Source organism: Phascolarctos cinereus, unplaced genomic scaffold (assembly GCF_003287225.1).
Source record: "Phascolarctos cinereus isolate Bilbo 61053 unplaced genomic scaffold, phaCin_HiC Scaffold_9;HRSCAF=440, whole genome shotgun sequence".
Classification (NCBI taxonomy): Eukaryota; Metazoa; Chordata; class Mammalia; order Diprotodontia; family Phascolarctidae; genus Phascolarctos; species Phascolarctos cinereus.
In genome coordinates, this window is record NW_027556402.1 from 171,662,289 (window position 1) to 171,676,682 (window position 14,394).

Genomic DNA, 14,394 nt, shown 5'->3' on the forward strand with positions numbered 1-14,394 from the left:
CTCATCAGAATTGGGAGGGAATGATATACACACTTAGTTGGGTGTAGAAATCTACCTTACCATACAGAAAAGTAAGAAAGGAAGGGGATAAGATAAGGGGTGGGGGGAGCTGATAGAAAGGAGGGCAGTTTGGGGCAGGTAAAAGTCAGAAGTAAAACACTTTTGAGACTGGACAAGGTAAAAGGAGAGAGAATAGGATAAACAGGGGGGGAAATAGAATGGAGAGAAATAAATAGTTGGTAATCATTACTGTGAAAAAAAAGTTTTACAGTGACTTTCTCTGATAAAGACTTCATTTCTCAAACATACAGAAACCTGAGTCAAACTTATAGAAATAAGAGCCATTCCTCAATTGATAAATGGTCAAAGAATATGAACAGGCAGTTTTCAGACAAAGTACTCAAAGCTATCTATAGTCATATAAAAAAACGATCTAAATTACTATTGATGAGAGAAATGTACATTAAAACAACTCTGAGCTACTACCTCACACCTGTCAGATTGGTTAATATGACAGAAAAAGAAAATGGCAAATGTTGGAAGGAGTGTGGGAAAGTTAAAATGTGCTATTGGTGAAGCTGTATACTTATTCAACCATTTTGGAGAGCAGTTTGGAATTGTGCCCAAAGGGCTATAAAACCATGCATACCCTTTGACCAAGCAATACCACTACTAGGTCGGTATCCAAAAAAGATAAAAAACAAAAAGGAAAAGGACTTATGTGTACAAAAATATTTATAGCAGCTCTTTTAGTGGTGGCAAAGAATTGGAAATTAAGGGGATGTCCATCAATTGTGGAATAGCTGACCATGTTTGTTGTATATGATTGTAATGGAATACTATTATGCTTTAAGAAATGATAAGCAGGATGCTCTCAGAAAAACATGGAAAGACTTACATGAACTGATGCAAAGTGAAATGAGCAGAATCAGGAAAGCATCGTACACAGTAATAGCAATATTGTATGATGATCTACTATGAATAACTTAGCTATTCTCCGTAATGTGATGATTTAAGACAGTTCTGTAGGACTTGTGATGAAAGGTACTGTCCATCTCCAGAGAAAGAACTAGTAGACTCTGAATGCAGATCAAAGCTACTTTTCCATACTTTATTTTTCTTGTTGTTTTTTTGTCTGTGTTTTCTTTCATAGAATGACTTACATGGAAATGTGTTTTGCATGACTACATTTGTATAACCTATGTCAAATTGATTGCCTTCTCAATGGTGGCAGAAGGGGAAGGAGGGAGAGAATTTGGAACTCAAAATTTGAAAAAAAAAATGTTAAAATTATTTTTACATGTAATTGGGAAAAATAAAATATTAATAAGATTAAAAAATAATAAATGAAATCTGTTTATATAGAGCTTTGCAGTCACAAAGTGATTTACATGCCTCTAATTTGATCCTTACAACCACCCTGTGAATCAGAATGTGCTCATGTTTTAGTCCCATTCACAGATGAGGCTGTTGAGGCTCAGAGTGATGAGGTAACCTGGAACTTGCCCAGGGTTATGCATGTAGCAAGTAGCAGAGCAGAGGCCATTTCCAGTTGTCCTGATTTATATCTTGCCACTGAACCCAGATAGCTACGGAGGAGAAAGTGAGGCTGGTGACTTTGCACAGTCCTCCCTCATTTAAATCCAATTCACTTGCAAGTCATGGCATCACCTTCCCTGATTTCATGGTCCTCTTCAAGAACGAAGGACAAACAACTGCCCTAGGTAGTAGGGATACACATAGCAAGAATGAAAACAATCTCTCTCCTCAATTTGCTGACATCCTAATGCCAAACTCCTAACGTCTTAAATATTAAGCTTTCACTGAGGCTGTTCTAAATCGTGAGGCCTGTGGACTCTCTTACAAAATAGAAGGCTCCAAACAAACACTGGGCATCTTTAGAATGGAAGAGCATAAGCAATGAGGTCCAGAACGTAGACTGTGTTTAGACATCATATTTGTCCAGTAGAGGGCGCCGTTGTACCAGCTAGTTCACAAAACCCTTATCTGTGAATTCAGCCTTTTAAGATGAAAAAGAAATAAATCAATTCATGCAGTATTTTTATCTACAGTATTCATTTTTTTAAAAACTCGTGATTTCATGTTTTTTTTAAAACTGCTTATTCTGTGCTCTCTTATATTTGAGTATAAAATTCTCTCAGAATATTTGTAAGAGCCTCTACATGGAATTTATTATTAATTGTCTATTTTTAGGCATGAAGCGCTGCTGTATTCTGTCTTAGCAGCAGAAACTGGGATTGAAGTGTCACAAACAAATTTAGCCCATATCTGTGAGGAGAGACCAGTAAGTAAATGTTTTCTGTATCTACTCTTAATTTAAGGTGAAAGGGAATAAATTGTCTCATGAAACTTCATTGATTGATGGATTGACTCCTCCTTTCACCCTCTTCCCCACTAGGAACTGGCAAGAAGATACTTGGGAGTTAACTGTGTTTGGAGATATTATAATTTCTCTGTTTTCCAAATCGATGCCCCTGCATTTGGTATGTATAGAAAGACTGCTGCTGAGCTGGGCCATTAACAACCATGAGAACATGGGTAACAAGGAAAAACCTAACTGTTTTATGTGAAGTAAGAGCTTTTAAAATAAATGAGGAAAGAGAAAGAACTCTATGATGAAAATCACGGTTAAAAGTCAGATTCCCCAGACCTTCACAGGTCTCTCCTTATCTGCTGCCTGCTCAGACTCACCATTTTGGTAGAAAAAAAAAGATAGGATAAAAAATTTTTAACACTTATTTGGGGGCAGCTAGGTGACAAAGTGCATAGAGCACTGGCCCTGGAGTCAGGAGGACCTGAGATCAAATCCAGCCTCAGACACTTGACACTTTACTAGCTGTGTGACCCTGGGCAAGTCACTTAACCCCATTGGCTAGCAAAAAAAACAAGTTATTTGGAGGATAACTCTTAAACATGGGTTTGCTATAGGAGAGAAAAGCTTGTCTGAGACAGCAAAGAAAATTTCTAGTTGAGAAGTCAAACTTAAGCAGCAAGATTTTGGGTATTAAGCAACAAATTGAGTCCATGAGCATTTATTAAATGTCTACTATGTGCTAGGGATATCGCTAAGTTTTGGCACCGAAGAGAAATCTTGCCATGGAAGGGCTTTGAGCCTGAACTCTAAGAAATCCATAGGCCCGTTCAGGATAGCTATATTAATTAGAAACAGTTAGAGAAATGATTATGACTCCTTAACTAGGCACGGGAAAGCTTCCCCCCTTTTAATTCAATTCAATTCAACAAATATATCTTTAAGTGCCTCCTTAGGAAGCACAAAGGCCTTGTCTCAGGAGCCAGCAGGTCAGAGGAACAGCAATGTGAAGGCTAGGTAGCTACTGTTAAAGTGAATCTCTTCTTGTCTCAAAGCTTATTTGAAGATGGGAGACCTCTACTACTATGGCCACCAGAATCAGTCGAAAGATCTTGAGTTGTCTGTGCAGATGTATGCCCAGGCTGCTCTGGATGGAGACTCACAGGTAAATAAACACTTGACTGTGTCCCATGCCCTATTTCTGAAATCATGTTGCACAAAGATTAGGAGACCAGCTGCTACCTCAAGACAGCAGCACCCTTTTACTGGCCGTCACCAGTGGCAGAATAGTCCTTGGGGAACCATTTTATAGTTTATTTCAAAGTGCTATCGTGTGTGTGTGTGTGTGTGTGTGTGTGTGTGTGTGTGTGTGTGTGTGAGAGAGAGAGAGAGAGAGAGAGAGAGAGAGAGAGAGAATATGCAGAATGACTGGGACCATGGTGACATTTTGTAGTCAAATGCACAGTATGACCAGCCCATCCTTTCAATCTCATTCGTTCATTCTTCATACCAAGTGCCATTTTTGTACAGAACCGTGTGCAATGCCTGGGGGGAGATACAAAGCTTAGCTAAAACATGGTCTCTGCCCCTATGGAGCTTACAATATGACACAAAAATAACCTTCATACACAATATTCTACGTGTGAGAGGATAAACGCAAGTGCTCTGAGAGGACCGAAGGTGAAGGGAGGTTGTTTTTGACTAGGGGGCATATGCTCAGCAGTTATAAAATGTTTATTTAATTTACTTTCTAATGGAAAACATTTTGACCTTGGTCATTTGTTCTGTTGCATCTCTATATTTAGAGCTGTCCCTAGTGTCAGTTTGTAAGAGTACATTTATATAAACACAAGGCTGGAACTGAAACTGAGATCAAGCGAAGCCTGCAGACCCACCTAGTTTGAAACTCAAAAATAAGGGGAAAGTGGACCATCGACCCCATCCGCCCTTGTCTCATTGTGCCTTGATTTGGCATGTTTGCTCATTTCTGCTAGCTCAGTCATGCTATAGATAGAGGGCACCTGCTCCCCTCTAGAGAGGGGAGTATCTGTCATTCTCTCTATGCTGGCTTTCTCTCCCTCCAGCTGCCTCTAGCCCTGGCTGGTAAAAGGCAAAAACATAGACTGAGCCTTCATCTTCCATCCCATTTCTATTTATAACCCCAGCTCTCCCTTAGTGGCTCAAGCTTCAAGTCTTGTTGATGGGCCCCAGGAAAATGAGTGGAACATGAGAATAATTGATAGTGACAGCTAGCCCCTTGTAGCACGTTAAGGTTTGCAAAGCACTTTACACATATGTCATTTGATCCTCAACAACTCTGTGAAGTGTTACCATTCCCACCCTACAAATGAGGAAACTGAGTCTGAGAGGCTACCCAGGGTCACAATGCTAGTTAGTTTCTGAGGCAGGGTTCAAACTCAGAACTTCCTGACTCTAAGTATAGCGCTTGTGTCTGCTGTACCTCCTGAGTGTATATCAATCTGTTTTTCCTAGGGGGTAGCAATACACTGAACTACAACCGTTTGCATTAATGACCATTTTTGATGAAGATGGGATCTAGACCCCAAAAAGGAAAAAACCTGGACTTTCCCACAAGGCCAAATCTCTGGCCTTCCCCTGAGGCTATAATCCCATCAACTCCTATCAACAGAATCTCCCAATTCTGTTATCCTTAACCTAGCCTAGCCCTGCATTACCTCCCTATGGCCCCAGGCCACTTCCCACCCTTAATCCTATCTAGGCTCCATTCTCTCTTGGCCACTTGGTCCAGGTCCCTGGCATTGTGTATTACCTCATAAACCACTTGGCCACTCCTAGATCCCCCCCCCATAGTCTTTCTGTATATAAGGTCCATCTTGTCTCCATTAAGATGCTCAGATTCTGGGGCAGCTAGATGGCGCAGTGGATAGAGCACCAGCCCTGAAGTCAGGAGGACCTGAGTTCAAATTTGATCTCAGACCAAACATTTGTCATGTTACTAGCTGTGTGACCCTGGGCAAGTCACTTAACCCCAATTGCCTACAAAAAAAATGCTCAGATTCTTACAATCCAGCCAATAGCTCACTAACATTCAGAAATTAAGAGTCTGCCCAATATTCTGATGTTCTAATAAATCTTATTTTTGACTGAAAGAAGACAGGGGTCGAATTATTTTGTACAGGACCCATATGTTCTGATTTTGGGGTGCCAGTACCCCTGAACCCCTAACCCTCAACATTTTAACAGTGAAGGTTAATAAAAAAGGTTGGTATTATCCAATATCCACCCTACGCTAACACCTTGGTTTAATTTCTCATTATGGCATTGAGGTGAATACTGGTTTGCAAAAACTATGCCTGTGGAACGCAAGTTCTAATAAGTCTGCCAATGCCGGAAAGGCATTGAGTGTGGGTCTGGTGATGTTAGGACCAGTTTATAAAGACACCTGGGGGCAGCTAGGTAGCTCAGTGGATAGAGCACCAGCCCTGGAATCAAGAGGATCTGAGTTCAAATGTGGCCTCAGACTAGCTGTGTGACCCTGGCCAAGTAACTTAACCCCATTGCCTAGCCAAAAAAAAAAAAAGACCCCTGCTAAGTTGTGGAGAGCTTGTGACTGAGGTTGGCAGAGGGAGGATCAGAGGCTTGTAGTCACATGTCACAGTCTCACCATCTCAACCTCATTTGGTCTCATCCTTTTTGATCTCTGCAGCATTTGACACTCTTGATCACCCGCCCCTCCTGAATGTTCTGCCTGCTCTGAGTTTTCATGATACTTTTCAGCTTTTTCTCTTCCTGTCCGACTACTCCTGTTTCCTTTACTAGATCATCATTCCTTCCTGAATGTGGAGGTACACTAAGGCTCCTTTTTTTTCTCTGCATTCTCCCACTTGGTTAACCTCATCATCGCCCATGGGTTTAATGATCTTCTCTTCACATCCATGGGGCAGCTAGGTAGCTCAGTGGATAGGCATCTAGGCCTGGAGTGAGGAAGACCTGCATTCAAATCCAGCCTCAGACATTTATTAGCTGTGTAACCCTAGGCAGGTCACTTAACCTCTATTTGCCTTAATCCACTGGATAAGGAAAAGGCAAATCACTCCAGTATCTACCAAGAAAACCCTATGAACAGTATGTTCCACAGAGTCCTAAAGAGTCAGACATGACTGAACAACAGATGTTGTTTTTTGTCCTTCATTCTCGAAGAGGACTGTGGCCTCAGGAAGGTGAAGCTATGACTTACAAGTGAATTGGCTTTAACTGAGGGAGGGCTGTACAAAGTCACCAGTCTCTCTTTCTCCTCCAGAGCCATCTGAGTCCAGTGGCCAGATATAAATCAGGACTGGAGATGGTTCCTGATGCAGTGGGAGACTTTGGCCTTTTTTAAGCAAAGGTCTTTCTGAGTTCTCACTCTGACTGAGGCAATGTCCACTCAGTGATTAAGGCTAAGTAAGAAATGACCCTTTTACCTAATGGGGAATAAAGAACAATAAGGGAGGAGAAGACTCTCAGGTTTCTGGCCAAAACAGAAACAATTGTTATTTATCTTTACGCTGAGCCTTTAGGGCCCAAACAATGACCACTAAGTGGGGCTTGGCCTGGGACCTATTGTTGGCCAATCAGTGAAAGCCAGAGTGAATTGGGCTTAAAGTATGGTCTTTAAGAAAGAAATCTAACCCATAAACCCCAAGATATCTTGCTAGGTTTCAGCCATCCTCAAAGAATGTAAGAAGGAATTATTTCATTTTTTGTCCTTCCATCCTCAGTACTTAATATAGTGTCTGACACACAGTAGGTGCTTCATAAGTGCTTATTAATTATTTGCTTATCATCCACAAAGATGAGATTGGGAACCTGCTATGCTTAATAGCACCATGCTAGGTTCTAGTATTACAAGGATGGTCCCTTTTCCTGCAGGAGTTTTTGTAATCTAGCTGAAACAAAGAGACATTGTCTTGTAGGAGTAGGTCCTTAACATTTATTGGAACTGAATTGAAATCTACACAAAAAGAAAACTAACAATCTAAAGTAGTATATACTTATATAGTGAGATGGACCTGTGATCTATCACATCAGTATGGGGATGACATCCATTAGTGCAGCTCCCAGCTCATCCATGCCTTCTCATACAGTGCAACTCTTGTGCTTGAGCAGATCTTCAAGGCCAATAAAGGATGGATTAGAAGTACTGTAGGAACTCTGAGGAGTTACTCATTGTTGGGGGTTAGGCAGGTTGGGAAAAGCCTTAGGGAAGAATTAAGATTTGAGCTGGAGTTTGAAAGAAGAGTAAAATTTAGATTAGTAAATAGGGGAGTAGAGAGAAGGAATCCCACCCAGGCAGGGAGAATGGACAGGATTTGGCCTGAAGGAAGGATTTGTGTAGATGAGCCATGGAAGATAAAGTTGGAGGAGGTAGTAGGGTGGGCAGATTGTAGAGTTCCTTGAATACTGGGCAGAAAGATTTTAATTTGGTCCTATTTGCAGATAGGAGGCAAGGCTGGTTTTTGTATTATGTATGTTGTATATGAGTTCAAAGGAATTTTTAAAGAAGATTGTGATACATAGACAGGATGAGAGAATATGAAGACTGGAAGACCATTGTCATTCCTTCAATCAACATTAAGTGCCTACAATGCTCCAAGCCCAGTGCTAATTGTTGAAATTACAAAGAAGGGCAAAAAGACTGTCCCTGCCTTCTAGAAACTCAGTGTGCTGTGGAGGAGACAATTTCCAAACTTCTATGAACAAATAAGCTATATACAGGATAAAATAGAAATAATCAACTGAGGGAAGGCACTAGAATTAAGAGGAATAACTTACTTTGCCCTGGACAGCTGCATGATAGCAGTGAATACCTTAGGTGAGCATAGTCTTATTTTGTGACTTGTTGGAAATTAATAATAAAACTTACCAAATTAAGAGGAATAACTTAATAAAGGGAAAATTTCCAGTGCTGTAGAGTTTGAACTTTCTCTAGTGAAGATTTGTGGAGGAATGTGGAGCATAATTGTCCACAATGAGGTTTGGATTGCTTATATTGCAAAGAGTTGGAGAAAATACACATACTGTTGAGGTCTTGCTCCATTGAAATATTGAAAAAATGAGCACTTGGACCTAAGGAATGGGCTGTGTGGCAGTGGGATGAGCTCTGGATTTGGAGGCCTTGCCTTTAGATCCTGCCTCTATCAGTGACCACCAGTGTGACCCTGGGCAAGTTGTTTAACCTCTCTGGGCCTCAGTTTCCCCCCTGTAAAATGAAGAAGTGGGACAGGTTGGCCTCTAAAGGCCTTCCAGGGCTGAGTCTATGATCCTATGAGAGAAGAGAGAGCAGTGGTCAAGAGCCCTCTAATTAGCAACAATTTTATTTAACTTAGTCTAACTTTTACTTTAAAATGAGTTCATTAGCAACTTATCACCAAGGTTTTCCTTCTCATCCATATACAGGGATCAGCACAGAAAGCAGGGTTCTTTCCTTCACTCTTTGTATAAACATTGTTCCCTCCTAGATGTGAACAACAAATAAATTCTCCAAGCCCTAGGTCTAGTGAAAAATCACTTACCTGGAGCTGGTAGCCTTGGTCAGAGGCCTCTGGCAAAGCATGTGTCCTTCCACTGCCATAAAAATAACTTAGGAAAATGTTTAAGTGAGAACACAGTGGGAGTGGCAGCTATACAGCTGGAAGAAAATGCAGTAAGGCACTCTAGTGCCCCATGCTTAGGCACCTTCCCTTTCAGGGCTATATGACCAAGTTTGCAAGTGGTATTATTCTTGCTCTGCTCAAACCCCTGAAGGGAATCTATCTAAAGATTTATAATGGGGGGAGGGGCATGACAGTGTTTGCCAGTAAGTGTTTAACAACAGGCTCTCTGTAAAATATGTATGCACAATACACCTTTAAGTTTAATCTGCATTAATTTGCATTATTAACTTTTCCCAACATCTTAAGCCTAGACAATCAACAAAATGATAAATAATCACTGATTTGAGACATTTACCTATTTCTGAAGTGTGAATGCTCACACTGAAGATTTAACAATCAGTTTACCAGCCCATACAAGCTGGCTCCAGAGTGTAGCTGGTTAGAACTAAAGAGGTCTAGGACTTTGGGGTGCTGGGAACCCCAAGAATGCGACACCGGGCCCTAAAAGAATTCAACTCAAATCTTCCAGCCAGAGGAAAAGTTTATTAGTGATAAAACACATAGGCCAGGTAACACGAGCTGGCATAAGAAAGTCTCAGCCTTTTGGGCATGAGATTCTCAGCCTCTGAATGGTGGCCAGGGTAGATCTTATATACTAAAGTGACTTTGGGTAGCCAGAGGAGGGGTCTGGGAAAATGGTCTAGGAAAAGGGTCTGGGTGAGATTTCCCTTTGGAATGTCTAAGAGATTGAATAGACAATGGGAATAGATAATGAAAGAACTGAAAGGCATCTGAATGAGATCAAAAAGGTGGGGCTAGGGCTTTCAAAGGGAGATGAGGGGCTGGGATCTGTAGACAAATGGGAGCCAGATTCCCTTTGGTACAAGGGGCGAAGACCTCGGCTTGGGCCACACCCCATCAGAACCATTCCCAGACTTCCTGAAAACAGATGGCAGAGCTGAGACTTTTCTAGAAAAAGGAACTAAAGAAATAATTTTCCCGTGGTGATTAGTGGAAAGCTAAGCACAGCTATCCTAGGCCTTATAAGTATGCCCAGTATTAGAATATGACTCCACCAAAATGTGAAAATACGGAGTTTGATTTCCAACCTGCTGATGGGGTCTCCAAGAATAAACAGTAAATAATGAGCACAAGCCTTTGCTCTGGTCCTTTACCTCTTTTTCTGATATGAAGGCAAAAGTTCCAGCTAGTTCTGTTTTCAAAAGTGAAGGGAAAGGACAAATCCTCTGCCTGACTAGTTTCTGAGCAGATGGAGCTCAGCATCCCTATGAAAGCCTACTGGTTCTTTTGCAAATAAATTTCTCAGATGCATATATTTAGGGAAACAACTCATCAATGAAGATGACAAAACCATCTGGCACTAGGACTGAAAAAAATATGGAGGTTGTAAAAGTTTACATTCTGATGAGGGGTGTGGGTATGTGATTTGTTTGTTTGAAATGGATGAATTTTGTTTGTGGTTTGTTTTTTTTTTTTTTTGCTTGTTTTGATTTTTTTAGGGATTTTTTAACCTGGCCCTTCTAATTGAAGAGGGAGCTACTATCCCATACCACATTTTGGAATACCTAGAGATTGATCAAACACTCCATTCTAGTAACATCTCAATCCTTCAGGAACTCTATGAAAGGTGAGCTCATAACTTCACTTGACAATATGGCATTTTTTTTGTACATGAGCTAAAGGGGAAGTATTTGCTTCTACGTAAAAGTCTCCCTTCCATTTCGCTCTAGCCAGGCATCCTGACTCCCTATTAGCATATATAACTAGGGAGAATGAAAAGGGCTGAAGATCCATTGCTTACTAGTGAATTTACAAATTTCCCTGCCCAGCCAACATCAGCTGATTGATTATTTGCCTTAGGCACAAGGTTTAAGGTTCTGGGTTGTTGATATAAAGTAGAACTGCTAGATAAATCTTTCTTTTGAGAATGCTTATGGGAAGCTGTAAAAAGAACAATCATCAGATAAGTTTTCTTGGTGTGAAGTTTTTATATAGCTAGGCATTAAATAAACAATAATAATAATAATGGTGATGGTGACTCTAGCAGCCAGCATTTATATAGCACTTTAAGGTTTACATGTGTTTTATACATATGTCCTTTGATACTCATAACAGCTCTGTGAAGTAGGGGTTGTTGTTTAGGTTTAGGGGTGCTAGGACCCCAAAATCAGAACAAGTGGATCCTACCCAAAAGAATTCGACCCAAGCCTTCTTTCAGCCAAAGACAAGTTTTGTTAGAACATCTGCCATATTGACCAGACTCATAAGGAGTCTGAACATTAATGAGCTGTTAGTTAGATTATAAGAATCTGAGCATCTTAGTGGAGACAAGATGGACCTTATATACAGAAAGACCATGGGAGGGATCTAGGAGTGGCCAAGTAGTCTAGAGGTAATAGAACTCCAGGGACCTGGACCACTTGGCCAAAAGAGAATGGAGCCTAGATAGGATTAAGGGTGGGAAGTGGCCTGGGGCCATAGGGAGGTAAAACAAAGGAGGGCCAGGCTAGGTTAAAGGTAACAGAGATTGGGAGATTCTGTTGATGGGAAGTGATGGGATTATAGCCTCAGATTTGGCCGTGTGGGAAAATCCAGGGTTTTTCCTTTTTGGGGACTAGATCCCATCCTCATCACTATTTTGTATCCATTTTGTATCAGAGGAAACTAACCAAGAGATTAAGTGACTTAACTCTTGGAGGCTGGTGCTATTATCATCATCATTATTATTATTATTAGCCCCATTTTTCAGATAAGAAAACTGAGTCAGGGGAATTAAGTGACTTGCCCAGAATCACAGGGCCAATAAGTCTGGGCTAGGATTTGAATTCAGTTCTTAGAGTGTGAGGTCTTTGAAAGCAAGGGTTGTCTTCACTTTTCCTAGTCTAGTCTAAGCACTGTCCCTGGTACTAAGCATATAGCAAATGATGCAAAAGCATTTTAGTCATCCCTTGATCCCCTCTTCCCGATTCCCAGACAGATGCTCTATCACTAGGTTCCCCAGCTAACTTTCTAGGGAAGATAAGATTGGGGCTGTAGATAGGGAAGAAATGAAATTATGTGGTGATCTTCAGCAAGCCTCTGAACATTAGCAGATTCATTTGTGAAAGGATGTGATGTTTTGTGAAGTCCAGGCTTCTCCTAGCCCTAACACTCTGTGATGTTAGGCCATGTTTTCTGACAGGTGCCAAAGCTCTTTCAGCTGGAAGCTTTGGGAAGGGGCATAACAAATGTTAGCAAAGTAATCATTTAGATGTTGTTTTTCAGTTTATGGTCCTTTGGAGAAAGTGGGGTGGGGTAGAGAGGTGGACCTGGAGTTAGCAATCCCTGACTTGAAATCCTGCCACAGATCTTTATTTGCTACAAAATGGGGCTGATAGAACCTTGTTTTATGGAGCTGTGGTGAACGTCAATAATGAGCTCATCAGGGCAGCTAGGTGGCAGCAGTGATTAGAGCTTCAGCAAAGGATTTTGCCCTGGAGGTGTGATCTGGACCTCTAGCATTCCTCCCAAATGCTTTAAGAAGTAGGGACTGGCCAACTTTATCAGAATTCTGCCCAAGCAGCCTCTGCATTGCAGCAAGACTCAATGATTTATTTAATAGTTACCCAAAAGGGTCCTTGAGTCCTTGAGAGTTCACCTTGAGTGCCTAAAACAAAACAAAACTGAAGAGAAAGCTAAGGTGCCATTCTACTCTGCTTTGAAACCTATCTTCCATCCTGAAATTGTTCTTACTCACAAGGAAAACTATGCAGTTTTGTAGACTATTTTGAAAATGTCAGTAATCAGTGTTACTACCAAATTAAGTCAAATAATCAGGGTGATTTGTGGTTTTTATTGTAGGTGCTGGAGCCATAGTAATGAAGATTCACTCAGTCCTTGTTCATTAGCTTTGTTTTATTTTTATTTTCGGATTGTCTGTAACGGAATTTTGCACTCTGCCCCGGTAGGTATTATGTCCCTGGGCCTCCCCCTACCCACACCTGTCTTTACAATCCTGGCCTTTCTGGCTGTCATTCATCTAATACCCACTTCTGAATATTTGGCAGATCTACTTTCTGGGAACCTTTCTGGTATCCATATTGGTCGCATTGGCAGTCCAGTATTTTCAATCGGTCTCAGGTAATGATTTATCTAAATCAAATCCATTACAGAAAAAGAAGAAAAAAAGGATATGTGTGTGTGTGTGTGTGTGTGTGTATGTGTGTGTGCGTATGGGTGTGGGTGTGGGTGGGTGTGTGTGTTTCCTTCCTCTCTTAGGTCTTACTTTCCTGCCTCCATTTTCCTCTTTATTTAGTTTATTTCATCTACTTAGAATACCCCCTGATTCCCACTCACTACAACACTTCCCATCTTTCCCTTCAAGGCTCACCTCACATACCACCTCTTCTTCATCACCACAGTAGATATTTGTTTCATTGCAGTGAACTGAGTACCTTTCCTAATCACCCCCAGCTTGTGATGATGCCCCGTTCTTGCCGTTTCTCTAGGATTTAGTTTGTGTTTCTCATATGACATTTACCAGTACCATATTGTATTGTGGATATTCATACATACATCTTAACTTGTCTTCTAGATCTGGGGTTCATGAACTTTTAAAAAATATATTTTGATAATAATATTTCTATATAATTTGGGTTTTTTTGTAATTCTATGTATCTTATTTTATGCATTTAAGAACGTTACTCTGAGAAGGGGGTCCATAGGCTTCACTAGACTGTCAAAGGGGCTGATGACTCACACAAAAAGTTTAAGAACCGTCATTCTAGATTATAAATTTCTTGAGAGCAGGCATGGAGACTTAAACAACTTTGTATCTCTCACTATATCCAGAACAGTATCTTGCATATGGCAAGTGTTCAATAAATATTTGTTGAATGAATGGATGGATGGATACAAGCTGATATGTGTTAAATACATGGATGTATAAATTTGAAATCATCATCAGAAGGCATTTATTCAGCATGTGTCTGAGCAGGGGAAAGTGCTTAGTACTGTAAAGACCAAAATAAACAGACATACAGGCCCTCTTTTTAGATTGTAGTCTAAAACAAGTTCCATCAACCTGACCAGACATAAAAAGACATAAAGACTCACAAACATCTATGCAGACATTAGCAAACAACAAGATGAAGAAGGGACATGCTCTATAAACATTAGTGTGGGGATTATTTGTGTAGCAGAAAACGAAAAGCGAACAGAATAAACCTGATGTCAGGAGGTGATAAGAAAAGAGTCAGTGGTGAGGAGGGCAGATGGAATCATCATTTTGCTTCCAGTCCCTTAAGGATGTTAATGAGGGACCATCCAAACCCTCTCCCAGGTCTGATGCCTTATCGTCAGCTGGCTTATAAATCTAGCTCATGCAAATTCAGTTCCATCACTAAATTTGTTACCAGGTATAGCACATTCATTTTGCATCTTGTC

The 14,394-nt window shown here is 40.8% G+C and overlaps 1 protein-coding gene across 1 annotated transcript in view; it reads left to right on the top strand.

Annotated features, from left to right (window-relative positions):
- SEL1L3 (SEL1L family member 3) overlaps positions 1 to 14,394 on the top strand; it is a 122,122-nt gene that overhangs the window by 98,658 nt on the left and 9,070 nt on the right. The window contains exons 18-23 of the mRNA XM_020992320.2: positions 2,215 to 2,305; positions 2,420 to 2,504; positions 3,388 to 3,497; positions 10,470 to 10,597; positions 12,811 to 12,913; positions 13,017 to 13,089. Of these exons, the coding sequence (XP_020847979.1) occupies positions 2,215 to 2,305; positions 2,420 to 2,504; positions 3,388 to 3,497; positions 10,470 to 10,597; positions 12,811 to 12,913; positions 13,017 to 13,089 (590 nt within the window). The remainder of the gene's footprint in view (positions 1 to 2,214; positions 2,306 to 2,419; positions 2,505 to 3,387; positions 3,498 to 10,469; positions 10,598 to 12,810; positions 12,914 to 13,016; positions 13,090 to 14,394) is intronic.